General features: G+C 40.1%; 1 protein-coding gene across 8 annotated transcripts in view; it reads left to right on the forward strand.

Annotated features, from left to right (window-relative positions):
• CALD1 (caldesmon 1) overlaps nt 1-25,451 on the forward strand; it is a 188,809-nt gene that overhangs the window by 78,498 nt on the left and 84,860 nt on the right. For all 8 annotated transcript variants that reach the window (XM_047094704.1, XM_047094700.1, XM_047094699.1 and 5 more), the window contains one exon: nt 9,079-9,188. In XM_047094704.1, the coding sequence (XP_046950660.1) occupies nt 9,118-9,188 (71 nt within the window). In that variant the 5' untranslated portion in view covers nt 9,079-9,117. The remainder of the gene's footprint in view (nt 1-9,078; nt 9,189-25,451) is intronic.

A 25,451-nucleotide genomic window follows, 5' to 3' on the forward strand; every position in this document is an offset into this window, starting at 1 on the left:
CATTTAACTTACTCAATAGCAAGTGCTTAGTCACAGTGAGATTGTCTGATCCAAAGGCCTTCTGCAGGAGAACAGAGAGGTTATTCTAAGAGGATTAAAAGAATACATCCAGGCTTCCAAAAGCTGACCTGTGCCACACCCCGCATACCATTCCATCTTCCATATGAAATTATAAGATCTCTCAAGTCCGAGATCGTGTCTGACACACTGTAAGTGGGGCTCTCCAATAGAACTTTCTGTGGTGGTGAAGATGCTCTCTGCATTGTCTTATATGGTAGCCACTGGACACATGCAGCCACAGAACACTGGAAACAGGGCTAGTGGAACTGAGAAATGGAATTCCTAATTTTCTTTAATTTTTTTAACAATCACAGAAATTCTTACGTTTATTTTATTTATTTTTTTAAGTTTATTTATTTATTCAAGGGGGGGAGGGGCAGAGAGAGAGGGAGAGAGAATCCCAAGCAGGCTCCAGGCATGAACCTGTGAGATCGTGACCTGAGCCTAAGTTAAGAGCCAGACTCTTTTTTTTTTTCTTAATTTTTTTTTAACGTTTATTTATTTTTGAGACAGAGAGAGACAGAGCATGAACGGGAGAGGGTCAGAGAGAGAGAGGGAGACACAGAATCCGAAACAGGCTCCGGGTTCTGAGCTGTCAGCACAGAGCCCGACGCGGGGCTCGAACTCACAAACCACGAGATCATGACCTGAGCCGAAGTCGGACGCTTAACCGACTGAGCCACCCCGGCGCCCCAAGAGCCAGACTCTTAACCAACTGAACCATCCAGGTGCCCCTGAATTTTATTTAATTTTAATTAATTTACATTTAAATTGCCTCATGTGACTAGTGGCTACTGTATTGGACAGCATAGCTTTAGAATCTTAAAGACTATCTTTTCCTACAGCCCTAAATAGATGGCCATTTCACCTCTACCGGACTGTTTTCAGTAATAGGGGTTCACGCTTTCTCAGCAGCCCTACCTATTGCTGGAGAGTTCTGCTGGGGCAAGGACCCCACCCTTATACATCAGATTTAGCTTAGGTTATCACATTTATACATTCCTTTCAGCAAAGCTACGCAATTTTTGTTCTCACACAGACACAGTTTGGTGGAGAATTTCCATCTTTGCCATAGCATTCACACCTATGCCTTTTACTTCTCTCTAGGGACCAAGAGCAGAAGTGGCCACATACCTGTTCTGATTTGGTATTAGCCTGTGTCTTTCAGTGTAATTCTCCTTGAGTTTGCCAAGGAAAAGTATTTTAAACCCTAAGTAAGAAAAAAGGGCACAGAAGTAATTGGGTTTCAAATTTTCTCTTCTCCTCACTTTTCTCAGACTTCTCAGAATGGTGTAGAGATTATTCTAAACACCAGTGCTGGTTTTCCACTGATTGGCTGCTATTCAGGAGCTAGTGCCAAAGTTCTATACATCTCAGTCTTCTTTCTTTATATGGAGATGAACCTACTTTTCTTACCTAAGAATCAAACGATGATTGCCACAGGGTTTGAACAATCTCAAGTGCTCCAAATAAAGTGACAGTGTTTGTGATAACACTTTAAGATGCAACCTAGAATCCCTAAATGTGTTGTCTTCCCAAGCGTTAGAGTCAGTGTATATAAACACCAGCACTTGGTCAGTCTGAAATGCCCAAGCTGCCCATTCCTGCTAAGGTGAAAAGAGGCCACTCTCTTTCACAAAAGACATTGATTTTAGTTATGTGAAGCCTGTCAGGGTTTTGCAAATTGAGAAATACAAATAGAGGGAACGTAATGATAAAAGATGGAGCAGGAATGAAGAGAAAAAACAGGTCATAACCTGTTAGCCTGCTCATAGTACAGCTTCGTGTTCTGGATTCCACTGATCAGAGAAAAGAAACAGCTTGAGAGGGCAGAGCTCCTCAGGTTGATCCCATTCATTCTTATTTCTGTATTGCCGATCTTGACAAATGTGCCTTGGTGATTGCATGTGTTGTTGTTTTTTTTTCTTAAGTAGCACAGATTTTTGGAACAAGATGGTGAAGGTTGAGCTAAAGTTAAGTCCAAACTGTATGTTACAATCCATGTGTTTATTTGGTTTTTGAGTCCCAAATGAACCATTCTGTTCAGAAAAGAGCAAAGCAGGTTGATAAATTGAACTTTTTTAAAAAGGACAAAAGTTCATTTTCTACAGTCAGAAAGAAAACACTGCCAGATTTACTGTGTAACTACTGCAAATATGGGTTTATATAACTTTTGAGATTCATATATAGTCTATTACAAAAGTCTTTAATTCACTTTGTAAACACTGATCAGTCAATAAAATACAGAGATGAATCAGCTTGAGTTACATTTTACATACTCAGAATGGTAAAATCTAGAATAAAAATCCAGTGGTTCAAATCAGCTACAATTCCTGAGTGCCTACCATGCCCAATAGGAAAGAGACTTTTTTATACAGTGGTTATCTTTTCATTATTGGCCTTAAGAATTAAAGTATATAGAAAATAAAATATCAATAAAATATTTAAATACTAGTTAGAACAGGGGCACCTGGTTGGTTCAGTCGGTTTAGCGTCCGACTTTAGCTCAGATCGTGATCTCGTGGTTAGTGAGTTCAAGCCTCAGGTTGGGCTGCCTGCTGACAGTGCAGAGCCTACTTCAGATCCTCTGCACCATCCCCCCACTCCATGTCCATTCCCCACTCTCTCTCTCTCAAAAATAAATAAACACTAAAAAAATTTAAATACTAGTTAGAACAATTGAGCTGTGGCAAGGCAGTACATTAATTCCCCAAATGAATGATAGGTGTTCAAGGAGGGAGATATCACTTCCAAGCTAGAGTCCTCAAGAAAACCATCATGAAGAAGTGAAATTTGAGTCTGACTCAATAGAGTCAGACTTCATGACTGAAGGATCCAGTCTGAACTGAAGACTCCAGAATTCATGACTGAATAGAATATGGACAATGAAAAGGATAGAGGAACTCATTCCAGATGGATGTGATGTATGAATTAAAAGTGCAGAAGTAGAAAATTCAACGACATGTTTGAGAAGCAATACAATATTTTTATCGAGGATGTCATGGGATGATGTGCTTGAAAGGAAGGTTAATGCTTTCTAAATTAGAAGACTAGAAGAGAATTAGACCTAGAAAGGAGGAATCATGGACATACCATGTTTGATATGTCCATCTTTGCTGGATTGGAGAGCAGGTATGGAACCATAGTATTATATAGAGTAGGATTAAACCTTGGACATCATCTAGTCCAAGCACCTCACTTCACAGAAAGGAGTAGTCCAGGTTCCTGAGTCCAGATCACTGTTTGCCAAGGGTTTGTAGAGAAGGGCAATTGAAGCATTGAGGTTAGTGAAGATCATTTGAAGAGCAGAGGTGAGGAATCTGCTGGAATATGTTACACCCAGAAATCACCCCAGTACATGTAGGATGAAGAGAAGTATCACTGAGCCACAGTAGTCACCCAGCTGAAATTAACACAAACCCTCACAGACAAAACATGGCTCCTGACTTTCTCCCACAAAGCCCTGAATCTTGAGAACAAAAGACAGAAAACAGATGATAGTTGTGATTCAAAGTTAAAAATGGGTATGATACACCTGGTAGAAGTTTAAAGAAGCAAGGAAGTCTAAAATACAAGTTCCAGGAGGACAGGGACCTTTTCAGTCTTGTTCATTGTTGTATCCCTAGTGTGTATAATAGAACACCACAGTAAATGCTCAGTAAGTGTATATTGCGTCTTGATGGTGTAAATGTGTTTCTTGTTTTTTGTTTTTGTTTTTGTGGGGCTTCACTGAATTCATTTCACCATGATATTTATAGTGAGTAAATAATGATGACTAATCAGAAAGAATCTGCCTAATAATTGTTATGAGTGTTGAAACACTAGGGTTCCTTGAAATAAAAGAGAAAGTGTTATGTTGAGAATGAGGGTATAGTGGTCAGAAGAGGAAGGTTATGTAATAAGGAAGGTGCAATGTAAGAAAGAAATGCTAACATCACAGAAGTATGCAGTGATGCTGTCCAGAATCTGAGCATCCTGGTATATGAATCTTACAAAGAAGTAACAATAAATTAATAGAGGCTTAATTACTATTTGCAAGGTTTAATTTAATTGGTATCTTTGAGACATGACAATTCTATCATGTAAGCCAAATGAACATACAGTTGAAGAGGTATGGGTAACTTTTTTTTTTTTAATGCTTATTTATTTTTGAGAGAGAGAGAGAGAGAGAGAGACAGAATGTGAGTGGGGGAGGGGCAGAGAGAGAGGGAGACCCAGAATCTGAAGCAGGCTCCAGGCTCTGAGCTGTCAGCATAGAGCCCAACGTGGGGCTCAAACCCACAAACTGTGAGAACATGACCTGAGCCGAAGTCGGATGCTCAAATGACTGAGCCATCTATCCAGGCACCCCAGCATGGGTAACTTTTAAGATCACTTCTTATCTCAGTTTAATTTGATCCAATGAATTCAACCAGAGATCTTGACAATAGTCTTCTCAGAACTTTCCTGGGGCACTCTTGCTTATTTCCTGAAAGGGAAAACAATTCCTAGAGACAAATAGTGGATTAGTCCAAGAATATTATAGTGCTTAAGAGCAGGCACTTTGAAATTCTGTAAAATGGGGATTTTAATAGCTACTTCACAGGTTTATTGTGTAGATAAAATAATTTAACATATTTTTAAATAGCCCAGCAGAGCTATCAAGCCACAAAAAGACAAGGAGGAAACTTAAATGCACGTTGCTAAGTGAAAGACACCAGTGTAAAAAGGCTACATACTGTATGATTTCAACTGTATGACATTCTGGAAAAGGCAAAGCTATTGTAAAAACAGTAAAAGGATCAGTGGTTGCCAAGGGTTGGGGTAGAGGTGGGAGTGAGGGAAGTGTGAAAAGATGGAGAATAGGGGTTGTTCAGGGCAGGGAAACTATTCTGCTACTATAATGGTTAATACATGATATCATGCACCTGGCAAAGCTCAGCGTGCATAACACCAAGTGTGAAACCTAATGTAATCTATGGACCGTAGCTAATAATGTATTGGTTCATCAGTTGTAACAAATGTGCCCCACGACCGCATGATGTTAATTAGGCTATATTAGTTTTCTAGGGCTGCCATAACAAAGTACCACAACCTGAGGGACTTAGAACAACAGAAACATTGTCTCACAGTTCTGGAAGCTAGAAGTCCAAAATGGAGGTGTCAGGAGGGCTTTCTCTGAGGACACTTAAAGAAGGATCTGTTTGGTCTCTCTCTCCCAGCTCTGGTAGCCTCAGGTACTCCTTGCCCTCCACCTTCTCATGGCATTCTCCTTGTGTCTCCACATTATCTTCTCCTTGTGTATGTCTGTTCCTGTGTCCAGATTTTCCCTTTGTATAGGAACACCAGCCATCTTAGAATAGGGCCCTCTTTAATAGCCTCGTCTTGACTACATATACAAAGGCGCTATTTCTGAATAAGGTCACGTTCTGAGGGGTTAGGTCTTCAATACAGTTTCTGCAGCGTGAGTACACGATTCAGTGCAAACATAGAAGAAACTGGGCAGGGGTGGAGGAAAGGGAGTATCTAGGAGCTCTGTCCTTTCTGTTCCTTTTAGTCTTTAAACTTGAAACTACTCTGAGAAATAACACCCATGAATTTCAAACAGAAACAGTAAGAGAAAAATAACCCAACACACAGTACACGTTCAATAAGTGTTAGTTACTTTTGGAAGCTGCATTAACTTATCCAGTGTCCCTGACACAATAGATTTTGTTCTTGATGCATTCCAAGACCAGTAGCAGCATTACCAGAAGATGCCAAGGACTTTCCCCACACCCATTCACTATTCAGTCTGTGCTGATTTTAAGGTAGGTAGGACTTAGCTTTCTCTGTGGCTTCTCCCTCTAATAACTGAGGGTGGATTAGAAGCTATCCGTTCATAATGCTCATATCTCCTGCCCTTAACTGGATTTCGTGGTGTCATTACCAAAAGGAAGGGCTACATGCTAACCGATTAGGAATCTGTAACGCTGACTTACTACTTAATTACACCAGCATAGATGCACCCTGTTTTAAGAAAATCTTGTATTGGGGAGTCCATATTGAAAAGACAGATGTGTCAGTCAGTAATGATTCATCTGCCTTTGTAAAGTGCTTTCCCCCTTTACGCAGAAGTCATGTCAAAGTTCTTTCAATAGCATGACCATGACCTCCTCCCCCCACCCCTGCACAGTTCCAAAGTTTAGATTTTTCATAAAGATTTCAAGAATCCATCTGTCACATTCATAGGTACATACCTCCCTTAGCCTACATTTCTTTTTCAGGCTAACCTCCATTTGGGACCCTCTAGAGCTCCATGGTTTCTAGAATCTCTTTGCCTTGACATTTCGTCACTACATTGGTTGAGAGTTTGTTTCCTAACCGATGTTGCTGGAAGGGATTCAGCATGGACTGGGGGAAGGGGAGGAAATGAGAGATTAGGAGCTGGGAAGATAGAAGCTGCTGCTCCCAAAAACGGGGAAACACCCCTTACAGTTCCACCCAGACATGGCTCCCCTTAATAGGACAGAGGCAGAGAAGTTCAGAGGAGCACTGTGGTACAAGAGTGTGACGACTGAGGAGGACCTCCAGCCCCATCCTGGTGGGAGACCACCTGCGGACCATTTCCAGAAACATACACACCTTCCTTCCCCCGCACAGCCTCATACACCCCCAAGAGAGAGTCATACCACACCATACACAGATGTGCGTTCTCCTCTCCCTCAGATACACTCTCCACATGTCCACAAAACACAACCCGGAAGGGCACTTGTCTGTGTAGATGCATCATAGAGCGACCCCCTCCCCCCCGTCTAGTGCCCCAGATGCATACTTCCCAGGATCCAGATGAGTAAATAAGGGGATAGATGGACTTTTTCTGTGGTTGGGAAAGAAAAAAAGGGCCCAAGTAAGTAATAAAAGGTGAGGAGTAGGTGGAGAGAATGGGTAGCAGAAAAAGAATTTGCGTGGGGAGAGAGCCAGTGAGGGTGGTCAGCCAAAGCGACCGCATGCTCTCAGTCCGTTCCACTTGCCTGTGAGTGTTTGTTCCAAGACCTTTCAGGCTTTGCCCACCACGTGCATCTCCAGCCTGCTTGGGGATATTTACATCACTGCTTATTAGCACCTCCACCAGAGGTATAGGCTAAGAAACTCAGCCCGTTGTTACTGAAAAGCAGCCAGCATTACAACTTAGCTTGGATGAGGGAGGAGCTCAGGCTTTAGAGGATGCCTTTCAAGCTACTTGGATCAATTAAGGAAAGTGAAATTGTTTACTTAGAGACAGACCCCCCTCTCCCATTTCTGTTTGCTGTTGCTGTAGTTATTTGCAAAGTGGTTCATACACAACAAAAGCCTGTATTGAAGAAAGGGACGAGAAGAGTTTACTCTCTCACTGCACCTAGCATCCGGGTAACCAAAGTTTGGTCCCACTGGCCATGGGGCTGTTCTCACCCTGCACTGTCCTCAGAACGGGAGCCCACCCCCAGGTGAAAGACCCCCAGATGACCTCTCAGGGGGTGTTCAAATCACTTTTTTTTTTTTCATTCTGATAACTATGGAGAGATCAAGCCAGAAAATGTAGAGAAACTTGTGGTTGATGAAATAGTAAAGGAAAACTGATTCTTTTCTTCATAACTAGCAAAGTACTTAGAAAGTACTTTTGGTAAGAGTAAGATAGAAAAACACCTTAAAATTTTAAAACTCCCAATAAATACCAAAATTAGAGTTTCTAAAAGATTTATATGCAGTATAAGTAATACCCTAAGGGATAAGAAAGGGGGAAAATGCAAACATTGTATAGTTTTATTTTTGTTGGCAGAGACTTTATTTTTGTTTTTGTGTGTTTTTTTAAGGGGAAAATGCTTGAAAATAAAAGAATCTGACAATTTATTTGAGAAGGTTTCTGAACTTGGCTTCAAAATCTAAGTTTTGCTTTTTGCCCCCACACACAGAGATGCCATTCGGTGATGGCTTTAGGCTTTGCACAGCTCCTGATTTTCCTACACAGGGCAAACTTCTTGTCTCATAAGCACAGAAAGGGCTGGAAAATATTTTTTGTGATCTGAGTGCAGCGGAGAGTCTAGGATTGCAGAGGAAGTGGAGGCCTCCCGCTCCACACAGGAAACAATCTTCAAGCAGGCCTTAAATGCCAGATTCCAGGCCGAGTTTAACTAACCACTGACAGCTCTGTAAACAAAGCAAGGACAAAAAGAGCCCGCTTCCCCTTTTCTGGTAGTCATTTTGGGTTTGGGGGCTGCAGGGGAATTCTGGAATACTTGGCTTCATGGCACAGAAGTGCAAGGGAAGTAGGCTTCGCAGTTGAAGAGCTGGAAAGGGAAGATCTTTCTGGGATCAAAAGCATCACGGAGGAGGTAGGAAAGGATAAAATGGTTGGGTTACAAAGAGCCAGGACTTTGGAGCTCTGAAAACGGCTTGATCATATATAACTGCTTTTAAAAATGCTGCCGACTTCTGCTTATTCATGGTATTATTGCTGTGTTTTTTTTATCATTCTGATATTAATATTCTTTCAGATTATGCAGATTATGCCTTGATGCTTATATTATTTTATTTCTTTTATCTCTCTTACTTTTCTCTCATTCCTACATATTCCTTTTTGAGCCACTTTTCTTTTTTTTCACTCTTTTTCTCTTTTCCTCTCTCTTTGTTCACTTTTTCATAACTTTCATCTGTGGTTCAGCAAGTTACAAAGAACAAAATCATTTGGTAGCTGTGAAGTGATCCCACCAATATTTCAAATCTTCAAAATCCCTCTGTCTCCTGAGGTTTTTATTTTCATTTTTTAACTGTAATCCTGGGATCTTATTTATTTGTCTCTAATGGTTTCATGAATGAGACTGAATTTGTTTAGTGCATGAAAGGCTCAGCTTGGGAGTCAGAAATTGGTCACTGGCTACCTTGCCAGCCTTAAGGTGTTTTTCTTAAGAGTAAAGAAGAAAGGAGAGTATGAAAAAATGGTGGGGGACCAAAGGCTAAAGTGCTTCATGGGAAATGATACTTTGATTCATCTACGATCTCGATCTACCTCCTCTCTGTTAGGTCCAGATTCTCCGGTCTCCCTAGACCTGAAGCCACACCATGGATGATTTTGAACGTCGCAGAGAACTCAGGAGGCAAAAGCGGGAAGAGATGCGGCTTGAAGCAGAAAGGTAAGGTCCTAGGTTGAACACTATTTGTATTCTGTTATTAACAGTGCTGGTTTCAGGCTTCAAAGATCATCCCCCTGAAGGGCCAAAGATACTGTACACTAAACCTTTTGCAAAAGTTGTGATGGAAAAATTTCCTGTTATGACTCTAAATTATGCATAAAAAAAGAACAACATCAAGGAAAAAAGATTCTAGAGGAATCAAACAGTCGCATTAAATCAGAGCCTTTCATAGTGGAATTTTTAAGTGACAAAAGCAATGTGTGGATAAAAGTTTAAAAAGCAGTATAATGTTGAAAGGACAGGAAAAATGACAAATGCTGACAGTTGAAACCAACAAGGAAATGGGAGCCTTAGGTCTAAAAATACAAAGGCAGGGGCGCCTGGGTGGCTCAGTCGGTTAAGCATCTGACTTCGGCCCAGGTCATGATTTCACGGTTCGTGAGTTTGAGCCCCGCGTCAGGCTCTGTGCTGACAGCTCGGAGCCTGGAGCCTGCTTCAAATTCTGTGTCTCCCTCTCTCTGACCCTCCCCCCATTCATGCTCTGTCTCTCTGTGTCTCAAACATAAATAAACTTTTAAAAAATTTAAAAAATACAAAGGCAATAAGTCCTAGATGGATCTTGTGACCAATTTTTATTCTGATTAGAAAAGTAGCCAAGTCCAGTAATCCATGTATTAGAGGTTAATAGTTAATGGAATTTGTTACTGTGGATATTCTGAGTCTAGTTGGAAGCTGTCATGTTGTATGTCGTGGTGACTTCAAGGGCAGGTTGGGGAAATAAAGCAATGACATAGGAAGCATGGGGCATAAATGCATATCGTAAAATTTTAGGCCTTAGAGCGAAGGACAGTGGCGTTTAATGTGGCTTACATCAGACAGAGTAGGCATTCACAGGAAGAAAAGTGTTAAATAATGTTCTTATAATTAAATCGACGTTGCCTCACACAAAATCCAATGCACAGGTGAAAAGATGGTAGTAAGGTGATCCCTTAGTGATCCTGCAGTAGAAAATGGGAAACTTAACACCTATAACAAAAGTATTTGGTGCTGTAGGCTCTGTGTATGTGTATGGAGAACCCAAAAGAAGAAGGTAAAATTACTGCTTTGGATCAGTTTGGTCAGAGAAGGCTGCCATTCATGGAATGTCTATGTCCATAAATATGACACCATGAATGGTACCTGGGCTGTGTGGGTTCAAGTCCCTGCTCTTAGCCACTAATGAGCTGTGTGGCCATGAGTAAGTGACTTTTCTCTAAGCCACAGTTGCCATATTTGTAAAGTAGGCATAATGTCTGCAGAACTTGTGTGGTTGTTGTGGAGATTATTGAACTTCATAAATGGCCTAGTTGGTACCTGACACATAGCAGACTTCCATAAATGGTAGTAGTCGTTGTTGTTTTTATTTTTTAACCATTATCATTGTCTAAGCAAGTAAGGAACAGCAATGTAGCCATAGAGATAGCCAGAACTAAACATCAGTGCCAAGGAAGGGCAGTCATCATCCTGTGGTGAAACTAGTCCGAAAAAGCTCCTTGGAAGTGGTAGTCCGTGGAGGATGCCGTAATAGTGATGAAGAGTAAAAGGAGAGCCATCTTGGCGAGAAAATGACACCAGGAAAAGCAGAGAGGTGGAAATAAGAATCCTAGTGTAAGAGACCTATTGATTGCTTCACGAGGAATGAGCTGGACTCACACATCTTGGGTGTTTCTATTTCCCATGCAGGGCAATAGAGACTTAACAGGGGGTGCTGTGTGTGATGAGATACGTTGGAGAGTGATCTACAGTGCACTAGAGTGTGGGAAGAGTTAGTATTGAACATATAGTAATGAGGCCCTGAATTGGGGCAGCAAATATGGGAATGAGGGCCAAATATGGGAGTCTTTATGGAGGGAAAATTAGCACACCTTTCAGGAGAGGGAGAAACTCAAAGACAATTCCAGAGAATTTAATTAAGTCTGTGGAGCTGGGAATCTCCCACAGTGTTCTAGATGGAGAAACTTGTTCCATTCTTGGGTGTACATGGTGGGGGGGGCTGTTTAATTTCAGGTAGAAACCACATCCAAATGGAGATTCCCTCTAGGCATTTGGGGGTAGAAATGTTCTATCTTTTTTCAGAAAGGGAAAGAAATTATTATTAGAGACTAAGTTTGGGCTCACCCACCCAGTAGTAGTACCAAAGCTGAAGGTGGATGGTTGTGATAGTGTCAAGAAAGCAAGTGTAAGATCATAAAAATGTAATAGAAACCATCAGAGGAGACAAAAATGTCAAGGAAATGGGGAGAACCAGGGAGAGCATCCGTGTGGAGTGGACATCACAACCTTCTAGGCAGTGTCCAGGCCCAGTAGGACGTACCTCTTACTCTTTCTAGTGATGTGTTATATGGCCTCAGATTCAACTGCAAGTTGATGAGATATCTTTACATGACAAATATTTATTAAGCACCAACCAAATTTCAGTGTCTGTGCTAGGGACAGGGCAAGCAATGGTGAGATACAAATAGCCATGGCTTCTGCCTTTATGTCCCTCACGTCATGCTAGGAAACCAAAGTATAGCAAGGTCAAAACACAGACCAGGCTCAGAGTATGGGGCTAGAAGGACTCAGGAAAGAGAACAGGAAATTGAGCATCAGGCTAAATCAGTACCTTCAGTGTCTTTGCTTTCCAGGTGAACAGGAAGATGGGGAATCAATGTGAAGGGAGCAGTACTACTGTATTGCTGTGGCTAGAGCCATACTGTAATTATAGTGAATAAACTCTTTCTTTAGAACCAGAATTTTGCTTTAGAACTTTCCACACACCTCCATGGTTTATTCCTTCCAGTTTTCTGTTTTGTGTGGAAGAACATGTCTTCCTTTAAAGTCAATCATAAAAGGAATGTACTCAGTGAAGCTTAGTTAGGTACCCTTAATACTCTACAATAAATTTACACAAATTTATCCTACTCTTTTAAATTTACATTTCTCTCCGTTAATTCTTTTAGAATACTATGTTTCATCTAATTCCCTTTCTTTCTTCCTTTCAATTTTTTTTTTTTTGAAAGGAGTATTTAAGGACCTCCTTACATTCAGACTGTTACCTTTTCACATTTCAAGATGAACCTTCTAGTTCTGTTATTCTGGGGCATGTTAAGTAAGTCCGTGTTCACTCTTTCGGATTTTGTAAAATCTGATCATTTATGGGAAAGGGAAGGTCAGGTTTTATGGTTCAGCCAACTTTGATGGTAAAGTTCAGGGTGTGTACAGGAAACAGATGGCCAGAACCAGAAATCAAGGGCCATCTAAAATCATGGTTTGATCTGAAGATAAAGGATGTAGAAGAGCCTGAGCAAATCCCTCTTCCTTTATCTTTAGACCTTGGCTTCCTCATTTGTAGCTGGAGTCAGTGTTTTCTCTGGGGACTTGGTGGTCATTTTTACTTTCCTTTGCTTTTGGTTTGTCTAACTTTTTAATAATAATCATATATTTACATAAAACAATAAGGCACTTTCCATTTTGGAAAATGTGACTCTATGGCCCCGGCCATAATACCCAGGGCCAGACTGGAGAAGACCTAACTTTCCTTTGGATTCAGGGAACTAAAAGAAAGAACTCAACCCAAATCAGGAGTGCCAGTGAAGTCAGTTAGCAAGAATTGAGTGGCCCCAAGGCTCAGAGCTGCAGATTCATTCATTCACACCTTCAACAAATTTTAATTGGGTATCTACTCTGTTCCAAGCCCTGTTTTGGGCCCTGAGGATAGACCAACAGAATGACAGAATTGGGAAGAGTATGTCTACTGCTTTTCAACCTGTTCAAAACCAAGTGATGATGAAGAAACTATGTATTTATATCCTCAAATATAATTTGTACCCCGATATTCATTGATACTTACTAAAGATGGCTTATGCCCTTTGTATGCTATACCCCTGCAGCCCATGTGGGAGAAGGGACAACAGAGACAAGAGAAAGTTTTGTTGATTTCCACTTCTTACACACAGAGGCTTTCCAAATAAAATACCCTGTTATTTCAATTAGTTGTTATTGAGCTTGACTAGCAGGTGCAGTTCTACTTTGCAATGACAAATAATTTAAAACTCGTACTCTCACCAGATGTTATAACCACAAATTAAAACAAGCCAGATTCTTCTACATTTCATTCGTCAGAATACATTTAAAAGATTATTTAAAAAGCTAACCCTTGTGCCATGCTGGCTTTCAAGGGTTTGGGGCTGGCGTGTACTCATTGTATCACAGCTGCCCTGAGAATGTCATACACCTCCCTCATTCTGCGGATTCTAATCTCGTCCATTTCAAATCATCTGGCTTCCCATAACCTAGACTGTGAGCCTAGTTAATCAAAAACCTCCTTCCCTTCTTCTCCTGCCCTTAACCTGTGCATTTTTTTGTTATTCACCTTGATCATGTCCTCCATTTGGCTGCCACTCTAGACTCCTTAAAATGAGGTCTTTAGATTTGGTAAAAGGAGACACTTCATTTGGTCATCAAAAATAATGTATTGACTATCTATAAAGTGCAAGATACTATACTGAATCATAGGGATGAGTGGTCACCAGTCCAGGCAGTGCCCCAACAGTCACAAAGCTCATATCCTAGGTGGATTAGTAACTTTAGAGCAATCTTGACCAAAAAGGAGAGGAAATAATTTCAATAGAATAAATTAAGCAAGTAACGATTGAAAACTCTAAATGCATTGTTTCTAAGTGTAAGATACTATTTGTACACATCTCAAATTAAACTGTATTTTTAAATCAATTACATATTTGAACAAATAATTAGTTTGCTCTTTATTATTCTTCGCCTGTATTATGAGAATAAAATATTAATGGGTATATTCTGTTCCCTTTCTTTATCTGTCTTTTATTTCACTACCTCTCTGCCTTTATCTATTTCTCAGTGCTTCGTAATGCATTTTCCCCTGGTCTATATGTATCTTTATTAACACTTGATTCCTTTGCCTCCATTTCTCCTCCCATCTGTGTACTAATCCATCTCACACTGGATTATTTATGCAGGTGCTTTTGTATCATCAGGGAATACGTACATTTCAAGGGAGAAAATGTAGGGGAAGAGGAAATATTTTCAAAGGGGTCAAATCCAGCTCTCTTCCTATTCAAGTAGAAAGTAGAAGTGGAAAAGAATGCTAAGTCTTTTGTATGTATCTGGCAAAGATGGACTGATCACAGCACCAGCAGTAGGGGTGTCTGTCTGAATAGAACATGTGTATTGTACATGCATGAAGAAGCATGTGTCAGCAGTGAGAGACAGTAGAGCTTAGCAGTCAAGGGTGTGGGCTGTGCTGTCAGATCCCAGGTCTGCCACTTATTAGCTACATGACCTTACAGATTATTCGATATTTCTAACCTTGTTTTCTCCTCTATTAAATGCGGGAAATAATAATATTCACCTCATAGGGTTTTTATGGGGAAACAAAGGGATAATACATGAAAGCATTAACATAGTACTAATCATCTGGTGTTTATTATATAATCATTTATTGAATTATTATTTTCATTTATTGAATAACACTCAGATGAAAATAATAATTTTATTATTTAATTTTAATAAACATCACTATATAGTTTTCTAATTCGATTCTTTATAACACACAAAGAAATGAAGACATACTTTACATTTACCATAAAGCAAAATAAAAAATACGAAGATTTTCTTTCCATACTTCTGAGGCTACAAGAACCTTAGGCAAGATAAAGAGCAGGAATGTTACTTAGTGAAGAGTTTTGAGTGAATGTGATTGGTAACAAAGTCTGAGGAAAGACTGTGCTGTCTCAGCCAGCAGAATCAACACTGATTCAGGTTGAGCTCTTCTTTTACATGTGGCCAAAAGGATTTTGAGCTTGGGTGTATCTGCTAAGAAACCTGCTGTGATGTTCTCTCCATGAGATCTCCAGTCAGACACGCTTCCCAGTGCTGGGCTCGTTCTCACAACAAGCTGCTCCCCCACTTTTCAAGACATGAACTCATTACATTCCTGGCTCATGCTTTCCACATCCGACGTGAGCTTCTCTTTCAGATCAGAAGAAAAGCCCTTATTGTGGAGTGGCGTTATCAGATTCAGAGGCTCACAGACATAAATAAAAGGAATGAAAACACTCCTGCTGTTGTCATCGTTCATACATTTTTATGAGCCTCTGAAATATACTGATGATTAGACATTTGAAAGTAAATATTTTCACTACAGTAGAAAAACAAACAATTTTTAGAAATCCACCGAGTCTAAGTAGCTCCCTCCCAGAACTCTGTCACTAAAACATTTCTATGGGAGTTAATAGTGTGGCCAATCAATGGGTGTACAACATACATACACAAAGACACTTTTATTTACAACGCGTGGCATTGTGGCCTTGAAATTTTAAATCAGATCTTTCAAATGTAATTTTTTGTTATTCTGTAATCGGAAAATTTTTCCTCATTAGGAAGTTAAGTAAAATATTCCTTTCAAAATGTCTAAATTATTAGAGTAGCTAAATTTGCTCAAAACTATCACTCAGAAAATCTCAGTTCTCTCAGAAAGTCTATCACTCCAAGGAGCAAAACAAGTGTTAGGACCTGTATCTACATTTCTCCTTTAAGTTAAAAGGCTTTTTTCAAGTAATTTGTTTGGGAGAGATTTTAAACGACTTCTGTAAGGTTTTTGTGTTTAACTTGATATTGTTTGAGATCAGCCCATCTTGAATGTAGAACCTGGACAAAATAAGATAGATATTTTTCACCTAAGAGATCTTTCCTTACTTATTTGTGTCCAGCAACATGAAGAATCAAAATATATATGCATATTCATATCGTCCCTCTCTTGTTCTCTCATTCTAAATAGACATGATTTATTCCTCTATTAAGTTGTAAGTGATTAAATTATAAAAGGTGAATTATAAAAGGCATCCTGGGACCAGTTTCCACTAACCAAACAGTTCTTCTGCTGCTAAAAGTATCCCACTTTAAGGTGGCCCGTGGAGCATCAAGAGTCTAGGATCTACCCAACATGACAGTCATTCAATAGAAATTGAAAATCTAGGAGCACCTGGGTGGCTTAGTTGGTTAAGTGTCCAACTCTTGATTCTGGTTCATGAGTTCAAGCCCCGTGTCAGGCTCTTCACTGACAGTGCAAAGTCTGCTTGGGATTCTCTCTCTCTCTCTCTCTCTCTCTCTCTCTCTCTCTCCTTCTCTCTCTCTCTCTGCCCCTCCCTTGCTCACATGTTCTCTCCCTCTCTCTCTCTCTCAAAAATAAAAATAAATAAATAAAATAAAAACTTTAAAAATCACCTACTGTAGCCACGTGGTTAATTTTCCAAATCATCAATTATGTCTTTTATTTAAGACATTACATATGTAAAACATAACTCAGAATTTTACCTGAAGGGTTCAGTTCAGCAAAAATAGTTCTCAAGTGGGAAAGAGTACCAGCCAAATTTCTCATCTAGTGTTAGAAAGAAGGAACCATCATTTGTTTAGCATCAACCAAGGGCCAGATTAGGTGGTATACTTCATAGACCTTATGTAATTTAATTATCAAAACAACGCTGTGTCCTTATCTAGTCTGTTCAGGCTGCTATACCAGAATACCGTAGATTGGGTGGCTTTTAAACAACAGGAGCATTTCTAGAGGCTGGGAAGTCCAAGATCAAGGTGCCATCAGAATCCATACCTGTGAGGTTCTGCTTCCTGGTTCATTGACAACTGCCTTCTTGCTGTGTCCTAACATGGTGGGAGGGGCAGCTGTGTTCTCTGGAGTCTCTTTTATAAAGGGCACTTATCCCGTTCATCAGGGTGCCATCCTCATGACCTAATCACCTCTGCAAATCCCCAACTCCAAATACCATCACAATGGGTGTTAGGTTGCAACATCTGAGTGCAGAGGAGGGCAGCAAACATTCAGTCTATAGCAGACCTGGATATTGTTACCCCTGTTTTATAGCTGAGGAATCTATAGGACTGAAAGGTTAAGTAACATATCCAACTTCACATAGCTAGGGAGTGCAGTCCAGTTCTGCCTGCCCCAAATCTCAAAACCTTTCTATTGCAACAGATTGATCAATGGAGTTTTTCATGTTTCAACTGGTTGTCTTGGCTAAAATTCCATCATCTCCACAATGCCAAAATAACTCCCTAAGATGGGGAAAAATCATTCAAAGAAACAGACTGAATAAGGCTATTGGGCCTAATTGGACTGTTCTTTATGCTTATTCAGGTAAATTGCTTACATGTGTAGACACAGTCATTGTTTTGTTTGCCTTCTAAAACTCTCCTGTGTTATTCCCATTTCACAGAAAAATAGAAACAGAGAAGATCAAGTTTTCCCCCGCAAGCCAAAAAAGGATGTTGGCATAACTGCTCTTGACTTTTCTTTGGATTTTTCTCAATAAGACTATATTCACCATTAGGACAGGGACTTAGTCACATCATCACTCATAAAAGCTTACGGCTGTCACTGACCTTATAGATAATCTTCTTCAGTGGAATGTTACTTTTTCACTTTTGGACCACACACTACTTTGAGTCTCTGATGAAAGCTATAGACCCTCCTCCAAGAAAAATGCACATATGCACCCTCAAAACTTGGCACTATTTTCAGTGGCGTCATGGACCTCCATCCACAGACCTCTGGGGGGCCCATGAAACTTGGGCCAAGAATCCCTCATCTAATGAATTTTAAAAGCTTCATTTTACATATGAAGAAACTTAAATCTTGGGATGCTGACCTCCTCAAGATCACCCAGCTAAGCTGAGTGTAGAGCCTTCTTGCACTGTGTATTTATTCATCTCCCTGAATAAATGGAGCTGTCAGTAACAAATGTCCCAGCTATTGATTAGGACAATTGAGATTACTTCTGGGGAAATATGTATACTAGAATGTATTGCACGTAGAGTGTGGTTTTTTTTTTATTTGAAAACAATTTATTGATAATATTTCTAAAGGAGATTGTTTCAGATTACTTCATGGGAAGTAAAAGGAAAAGCAAAGAAAGATAAGTGGATAGGCAGAATGAAAATGATTAATTGTTAGGAACTGGGAATCCAATTTTGCCAAGTCAAGAAGGAAAAAAAAAACTGGTGATTTTGGAAATAGAACCCTATCTGCCATCAATTTTCAAAGTCTTTTATTTGTCATATGTTATCTTGGGAGCATTTCTTTAAACAAAGCTTAATTATGATACTAAGTTATTATGTAGGATTTCTTTATCCTTACTGGTTTCATTTAGCTGTGCAAACTCATCAAAGGATTTTTCTCACTAAGTATGTGAAAGAACTGATTTGATTGCTTAAAGATTTTGTGTTTCATCTTTATCACTACTATTTGTTGAGAGGATAGGACACACTGGAGGGGGACACAGATATAATGCCTTTCAGAGTGCAGGATCCTTCAGACTTGGGTTTGAATCCCAGCAGGGTTACCAAGGATAACCCTTAGCCTCTCTAAACCCATTTTCTCATCAGGAAAATGGCCATCATAAAAGCTCATAAGGTTTCATGTAGATTAGAAAGCACTAGATGGATAGATGACAGATAGATAGATGATAGGTAGGTAGGCAGGTAGGTAGGTAGGTAGGTAGAAAGGAAAGAAGGAAGGAAAGGAAAGGAAAGGAAAGGAAAGGAAAGGAAAGGAAAGGAAAGGAAAGGAAAGGAAGGAAGGAAGGAAAGGAAGGAAGGAAAGGAAGGAAGGAAGGTGGAAAGGGGAATGGAAGAAAGAAAGGAAATGAATATTTGACTAGTGCTCAGTAAATGATACTTGTTGTTACTGTATTTTTGGCTGGCTAGAAGACATGGTAAGGAAGAAGCTATCAGGAAAGCCCTTTCCGGGTCAGGTCCCCAAGAATCACTGAATATATGCACAGCCCCCATGTCTTCAGACAGTTTGGTCTAATCTCGACTATTTCAAATCTGTTTTATCAGCCTGCCTTGACAGTGATAGGAGAAGTATGGATATGATGTCTCCATGCTGAAAAGAAAATCTGCCTTCTTATTTCTAAGAGTCATTTTCCCTACTGGTCTTTATCTCAATAAGTTACATATCTAATATTCAATCAATCATATATTTTACATAGTTTTCTTTTGCCTTGTGGAATTATCATTTCTTTTTTTCATATTACATAATTATGGTTTCTTTACCACTAACGCAGTAATCAAAAGCCTCTCAACCGTATATATAATACTGTACCAATAATATAAAGAAATTGGGTACTCATTATTCACAAAATAATTTTTAATCATTTTATTCTAAATTCATGATTTTTATTATGAAATAGTTGATACATGCAAAATGATACTATTAAGGCATACAGAAGTTGTAAATCATTGTAATGCATATATCATAAAGTTATCATTGAGCTTTAAGATCTAGAAAATTTCCAATACCATTGAAACTTTAAACTGACCTCTCCAATCCCACCCCCTTGCCTCTCCAACAGAAGTAACTAGTATCCTGAGTAATTCATTTATTTTTAAATAAAATTCTAAATAAGATAACATGAATTAGGTGATAGTTTTTCCAGACCTGTGATCCAGGGAATTCTAAAGATTCTCTCCAAACTCTATTGAAAATGTTAATGAGAGTCCATTATTGCCTGAGAGGGCCTTTCTAAACACACAGGTCCGAAGGAGTCCTTCTGCTGTCTAAGGCTGGGAACCTTGGAGGAGAATTACAAACCAAGAATTCTCTACAAACAAAGAATTTTCATCAAAATCAAATAAAAATGTAACAAAGGCCATCAAATATGTATGTTGAATCTATAGATTCTGCCCATTGGTTTTTCTCACTGACCAGCCAGATGTAAGAGGTCTGCATTTGTAGCCTTCATTTGGCCAGGTGGAGTGATGGACAGGAATCCTTACAGACTATTCCTAATTCTTAGTCAAGGGAAATCTATTGCTTTGAAGTCTTCAAGGGGGGGCGCCTGGGTGGCGCAGTCGGTTAAGCGTCCGACTTCAGCCAGGTCACGATCTCGCGGTCCGTGAGTTCGAGCCCCGCGTCGGGCTCTGGGCTGATGGCTCAGAGCCTGGAGCCTGTTTCCGGTTCTGTGTCTCCCTCTCTCTCTGCCCCTCCCCCATTCATGCTCTGTCTCTCTCTGTCCCAAAAATAAATAAACGTTGAAAAAAAAAAAATGAAGTCTTCAAGGGAAGTTCTTGACCTTTATTATCCCCAAAGTCCTTAGCAGTATTATAAGAAAGTACCACTGCAGTGGAAACATGAGCATGTTGGAATGATGTCGTAGTGGCTGTTAAGTGGATTCTCATTCATCATGAATGACGTTAAAGAGGAATAATGAGCATGTTTTGTAAATAGAATCAGTTCTTTTCACTAGTGTGCTACCTAGTAAGCAGTGTTCATCAGCAGTTTTGTAAGAATGTAATTTTTTAAGAACTTTGGAAACATTCACTTACTTTTAAAAGCTTAATTTGCTAATTATAAATCATCTTTATGTATACAATTGTTAAACAAGTTTCTGATGTTTTCTTAGCCTGGCAGAAGTGGCCAGTTTTGAACATACTTTCAAAACTAAATTTCTTTTAAAATATCCCATAATTTGGGGCCCCTGGGTGGCTCAGTCGGTTGGGCTTCCGACTTCGGCTTGGGTCATGATCTCTTGGTCCGTGGGTTCGAGCCCCACGTCGGGCTCTGTGCTGACAGCTCGGAGCCTGGAGCCTGCTTCGGATTCTGTGTCTCCCTCTCTCTGACCCTCCCCCATTCATGCTCTGTCTCTCTCTCTGTCTCAAAAATAAATAAACGTTAAAAAAATTTAAAAAAAATATCCCATAATTTGTATTGGCCTCTCTTCCAGTTAGTCTAGATTGGTGAGATCTGACATTGCATTTGAGACTAGTACCAATTGACCAAGTTAAAATGTGAGAGTTTATTTTCCATTTTAATAACTCCCTACATCGCATACAGTTCCTTTGCTGGAATAAAAATCTTGGTAAAGTACACATCAACCACTATAAATAGCAGCCATAAGCCTGTACATTCAGGAGAGTCTCCAGAGAGTGTATTTTAAACTGCACATTGTTTAGAATAGGAAATTCTTCCAATGTTCATATTTTCCATTGTGGGTGACATGGACTATCCCATGTCACATCTTCAATAGCTTCCATTTTCCTGTACCATTTAGGAATCCAGCTGATAAGTTGCCAGAAGATTACTCAATATGTGCTTTTTATTTGCCTAAGGCTAACCTGGGTCTTATTGTCCGGTGGGAATTTTGCATAACGAGGGGCTCTGCAAATGAAAGCTTGATAACTCTCTGCACCGGCACCAGCAACTAGATAATGAAAGGGTCCTTTCTTTCTGGAGCTAGTCCCCTGGACTCTACCTACTCAGAATAACAGCAGTCACCCATTTTTTATTCCCACGGAAAACCTTGCACTGTTGGCAGGTCTCTCTGGGGAACTCAAGAGACTAGCAGGGAAAATAAATGGGCAGGAAGTGAATAGACGAGCGAGCAGGATGAGATGATGGGTTATTGTGCTGGTTCAAAGACATGAAGCCTCAGCAGGTACGATTACACTGCATCTTCCCCAAGGCACTGTTGGCAACTCTAGTAGATGTAGACCTCTGCCCACTCCTTCCTTAAACAGTCCTTCTGTTTCTCTAATCAACTGTTGTGTAAATCTTGATTTTTCAGTGGGGCCCATTTGAGGGACCTAATATTCACCCACCATTTCTTCTCCCTTGATGAACAAGATGAGAAACTACCATTGAGGAGCCTTGGTATATAGCAGGAGTTGATATCTGATGCCCTTCCTTCCTGTTACTCCCCTATAACTCTTCCTACCCAACCATGAAAGCCAAAAATCTGTCTGTTTTCTGAGCCAGCATCCTCAGAGTATGTCCTGGCTACCCAGGGAGTATCATTGCTACAGAAGTTCCGTGGGTTACAAACTGAACAGAATGAAATTTTGTAAAACTCGGGACTGAGGCAGGATGGAAATTCCTAATGCTTTCATCTCTAAGTGCATCACATCACAGGAACATGATTATAAGTTCTGTCTCATTGTGGCATTTGTCAGAGCTGTGATAGAGCTGAACCAAGGCTCGGGGGGCGGTGGCGGGGTGGGGGGGGAGTGTCCCCTGCAGAAAGGAGCTGGTTTTCCATGAGAACTCTGCCTGAGTGCAGAAGTACTGCTAAGAGACATATTCTGGTATCCCATTGGGTTATATGGTCAGAAATTAAGACTCTCTCTCCTACATTCTCTGAAAAGAGTTTGAAAATCTAAATCATTGAACCCAGACTTGCTAACATTTCCAGGAGCCCACAGTCCGTGGCTAGGTCAAATCTGGAAACTATGTCATTTATTACAATTCTGGTGGTTTTTCTTCTGCATTTTGCTGTGCCCAGCCCATATAACTGCCTCTGACTACAAAAATACCTTTTAGATCAAGGATTAAAGAGGACACACTGGATAAAAGTTGAGCAGATCTGGACCTCCTCATCTGTCAAATAGAACTAACACTCCTCAGGGTGGCTGAGAAAATTAAATGAGATATTATCAGATACCACATGCAAAGAAAGGGTGATTCACATGACATGTTTATTATGTAGAGGTGCCTGCATGATTAATTAAGTCAGTTCACTTCTGTTTTACTTTATGTGGGGTTGCAAGTTTCATGCTGGTCACACACTGGGTTCCAAAGGAATTTTCATACTCCGTACGCAGCTATCTTACGTGATCTGACAGGCCCACAGGCGTTCTAGGCTTCCAAAAATCAGGCACAGAGAAAATGCTGTAAAAGGTTACCTGTCACCTTCCCTAGAGCCTTTCCCCCTTGGAGACGGCTTATGGCCTCAACTGCAGTTTAGAAAAAAAAAAAAAAAAGCAAAGCCATTTTATCTTCCTTTCCCTGAGTATGTGAATTAAGGAGACAATTCCAAAGATTTAAAATGATGGCTTTATCCCAATCAAAATAAAACCGTGCTGTCAGTCACTTACTTGTGTGGTTTTGCATGTAAGTTAGCAAAGATCTTCAGACTCAGCGGGATTCTGTCATCTTCCACACCAGTATCCTCTCCCCAACCTCTCATAACTGGTGAACTCTTACGCAGCTAGAAGGCCCAGCTCAACTCTCATCCTCTGGAAAACATCTTCCAAGAGGCCCCCTGTCAAAGTGACCTCCCACCTTGAGTTTCCCATGGCTCTTTCAATGTATGTGAATTATTATATTATTATTCATATTAATTAGTTGTATTATTACTATATTATGTGCTATTTTATATTACTATTTGTATTAATTATTACCATTTTATGTTACTATTTTATTTGTTCATGTATCTGTTTAACCCACCAAATTAAGAGCAACTCTAGATTAAAAACTACACCTTACCTACTTTTATTTCCCCAAAGACCAGTACACAATGTTGAATAAACGAATAATGAATAAACAGCTACTTCAATTCATATGTATGTACCAAGGTAGATTTTGCTCAGTTCGCTAAGATATTTATAGGGAGGCGGAAATGTTAGTGACCTTCATGGTGTTCTCCAAATACTGACACCACCCATATCTTCCTTGGGCCTCCCTCACTACCTTGCTGAGCCCCTGGACTTTTGACTCCCTATCTTTTTCCCTAGAGATACAAAAAAAAAAAAAACAAAAACAAAAACCTCATGTATTTCTCTAGTTATTAAGGATACTTGTACTTCTACGTCCTATAATTTTGATCATTATGCTTAAGTTGTATCATGGAGTCAAATGACAATATGCTAAGAATCAAGTCCCTTTAGTTGGAGTGTTTAATACTCAAACTCCTAATAATGCTTGCAACTAACATTTGCATTGTAAGACCTGGTAATTATCAAATTACCGGGTTTATACCAAACCCTAAAGAGTGCAGCAGTGAACAAACTATATGATCAAAAACTTCTCTTATGAAAGACCAAGTCTGTTGTCCAGAGGAGTGAACTTCTTCAGTTAATCCAGGAGAATAGGCAGAAGTAGGTGAGGGGTAGAGCCAACCTCAGGCTAGCATTTGTCAACACTCCTTTTGAAATAAAGAGTGTTTAACATACAAGGTGAGTCTCAAGTTTAGACTCTAAATAGTGGATTGTTTTCTAGTATTGGGAGGTAGTGATGAACCAAGAAAAAAAGAAGAAGACATATATTAGAATCCATTTAACCAAGATATGTGGGGTTAGTTTTATTTTCAGTGAAGTGGGGCCTTTTTTACGTTTTTATAAATACATACACCTTAAAAAGTATGATTTTAGAAGTAGGAGGAGGAGGACTTATAAATAGCCATTAGTAAAAACTCTAGATTAAGATTCAGATTAATTCAGTAAACATTGACTATGATACAACACATTCTACAGTAGGCATCAAGTTTCTTGATTATAAAAGTAGGCCCTTTGGTTAATTCGTTCACATAAAATTTGTAATTAATAAAATCAATGAACTGGAATACCAGAAGTACTGGAAGTACTGTAGAATAGCCTCAAAATTGTAACTTTTAATTTTTTTAATGTTTATTTATATTTGAGAGAGAGACAGAGACAGAGTGCGAGCTGGGGAGGGGCAGAGAGAGAGGGAGACACAGAATCCAAAGCAGGCTCCAGGCTCTGAGCTGTCAGCATAGAGCCTGACAGGGGGCTCCAACTCATGAACCATGAGATCATGACCTGAGCCAAAGTCGGACGCTTAACCGACTGAGCCACCCACGGACCCCATGTATCTTTTAATTTTTAATTTAATTTCTAATTCTTACATCCACTGAGAAAGAGTCAGAAGGCAAGTTGGTTTAAAGTTATCCTAAAAAGACACTGAATTCTAAAATACCTCGGAGAATCTCAGATTACATCAGTACTCTACCCTCCAATGTGTTTTAGAAAGCTGGATGCAGGGGCACCTGAGTGGCTCAGTCAGTTAAGTGTCCCTTGATTTCAGCTCAGGTCATGATTTCACAGGTTTGTGAGATCGAGTCCTGCATCGGGCTCTGCACTGACAGCACGGAGCCTGCTTGGGATCCTCTCTCTCCCTCTCTCTCTGTCCCTCCTCCACTCATGAATATGAGTGTACGCACACTCCCTCTCAAAATAAATAAATGAAACATTTTTAAAAAGCTGGATGCACGGGGCGCCTGGGTGGCGCAGTCGGTTAAGCGTCCGGCTTCAGCCAGGTCACGATCTCGCGGTCCGTGAGTTCGAGCCCCGCGTCAGGCTCCGGGCTGATGGCTCGGAGCCTGGGGCCTGTTTCCGATTCTGTGTCTCCCTCTCTCTCTGCCCCTCCCCCGTTCATGCTCTGTCTCTCTCTGTCCCAAAAAT

This window comes from Lynx rufus, unplaced genomic scaffold (genome assembly GCF_022079265.1).
Source record: "Lynx rufus isolate CCGP_SWC_20201006 ecotype Redwood Valley unplaced genomic scaffold, mLynRuf1.p SCAF_4, whole genome shotgun sequence".
In the NCBI taxonomy this organism is placed as follows: domain Eukaryota; kingdom Metazoa; phylum Chordata; class Mammalia; order Carnivora; family Felidae; genus Lynx; species Lynx rufus.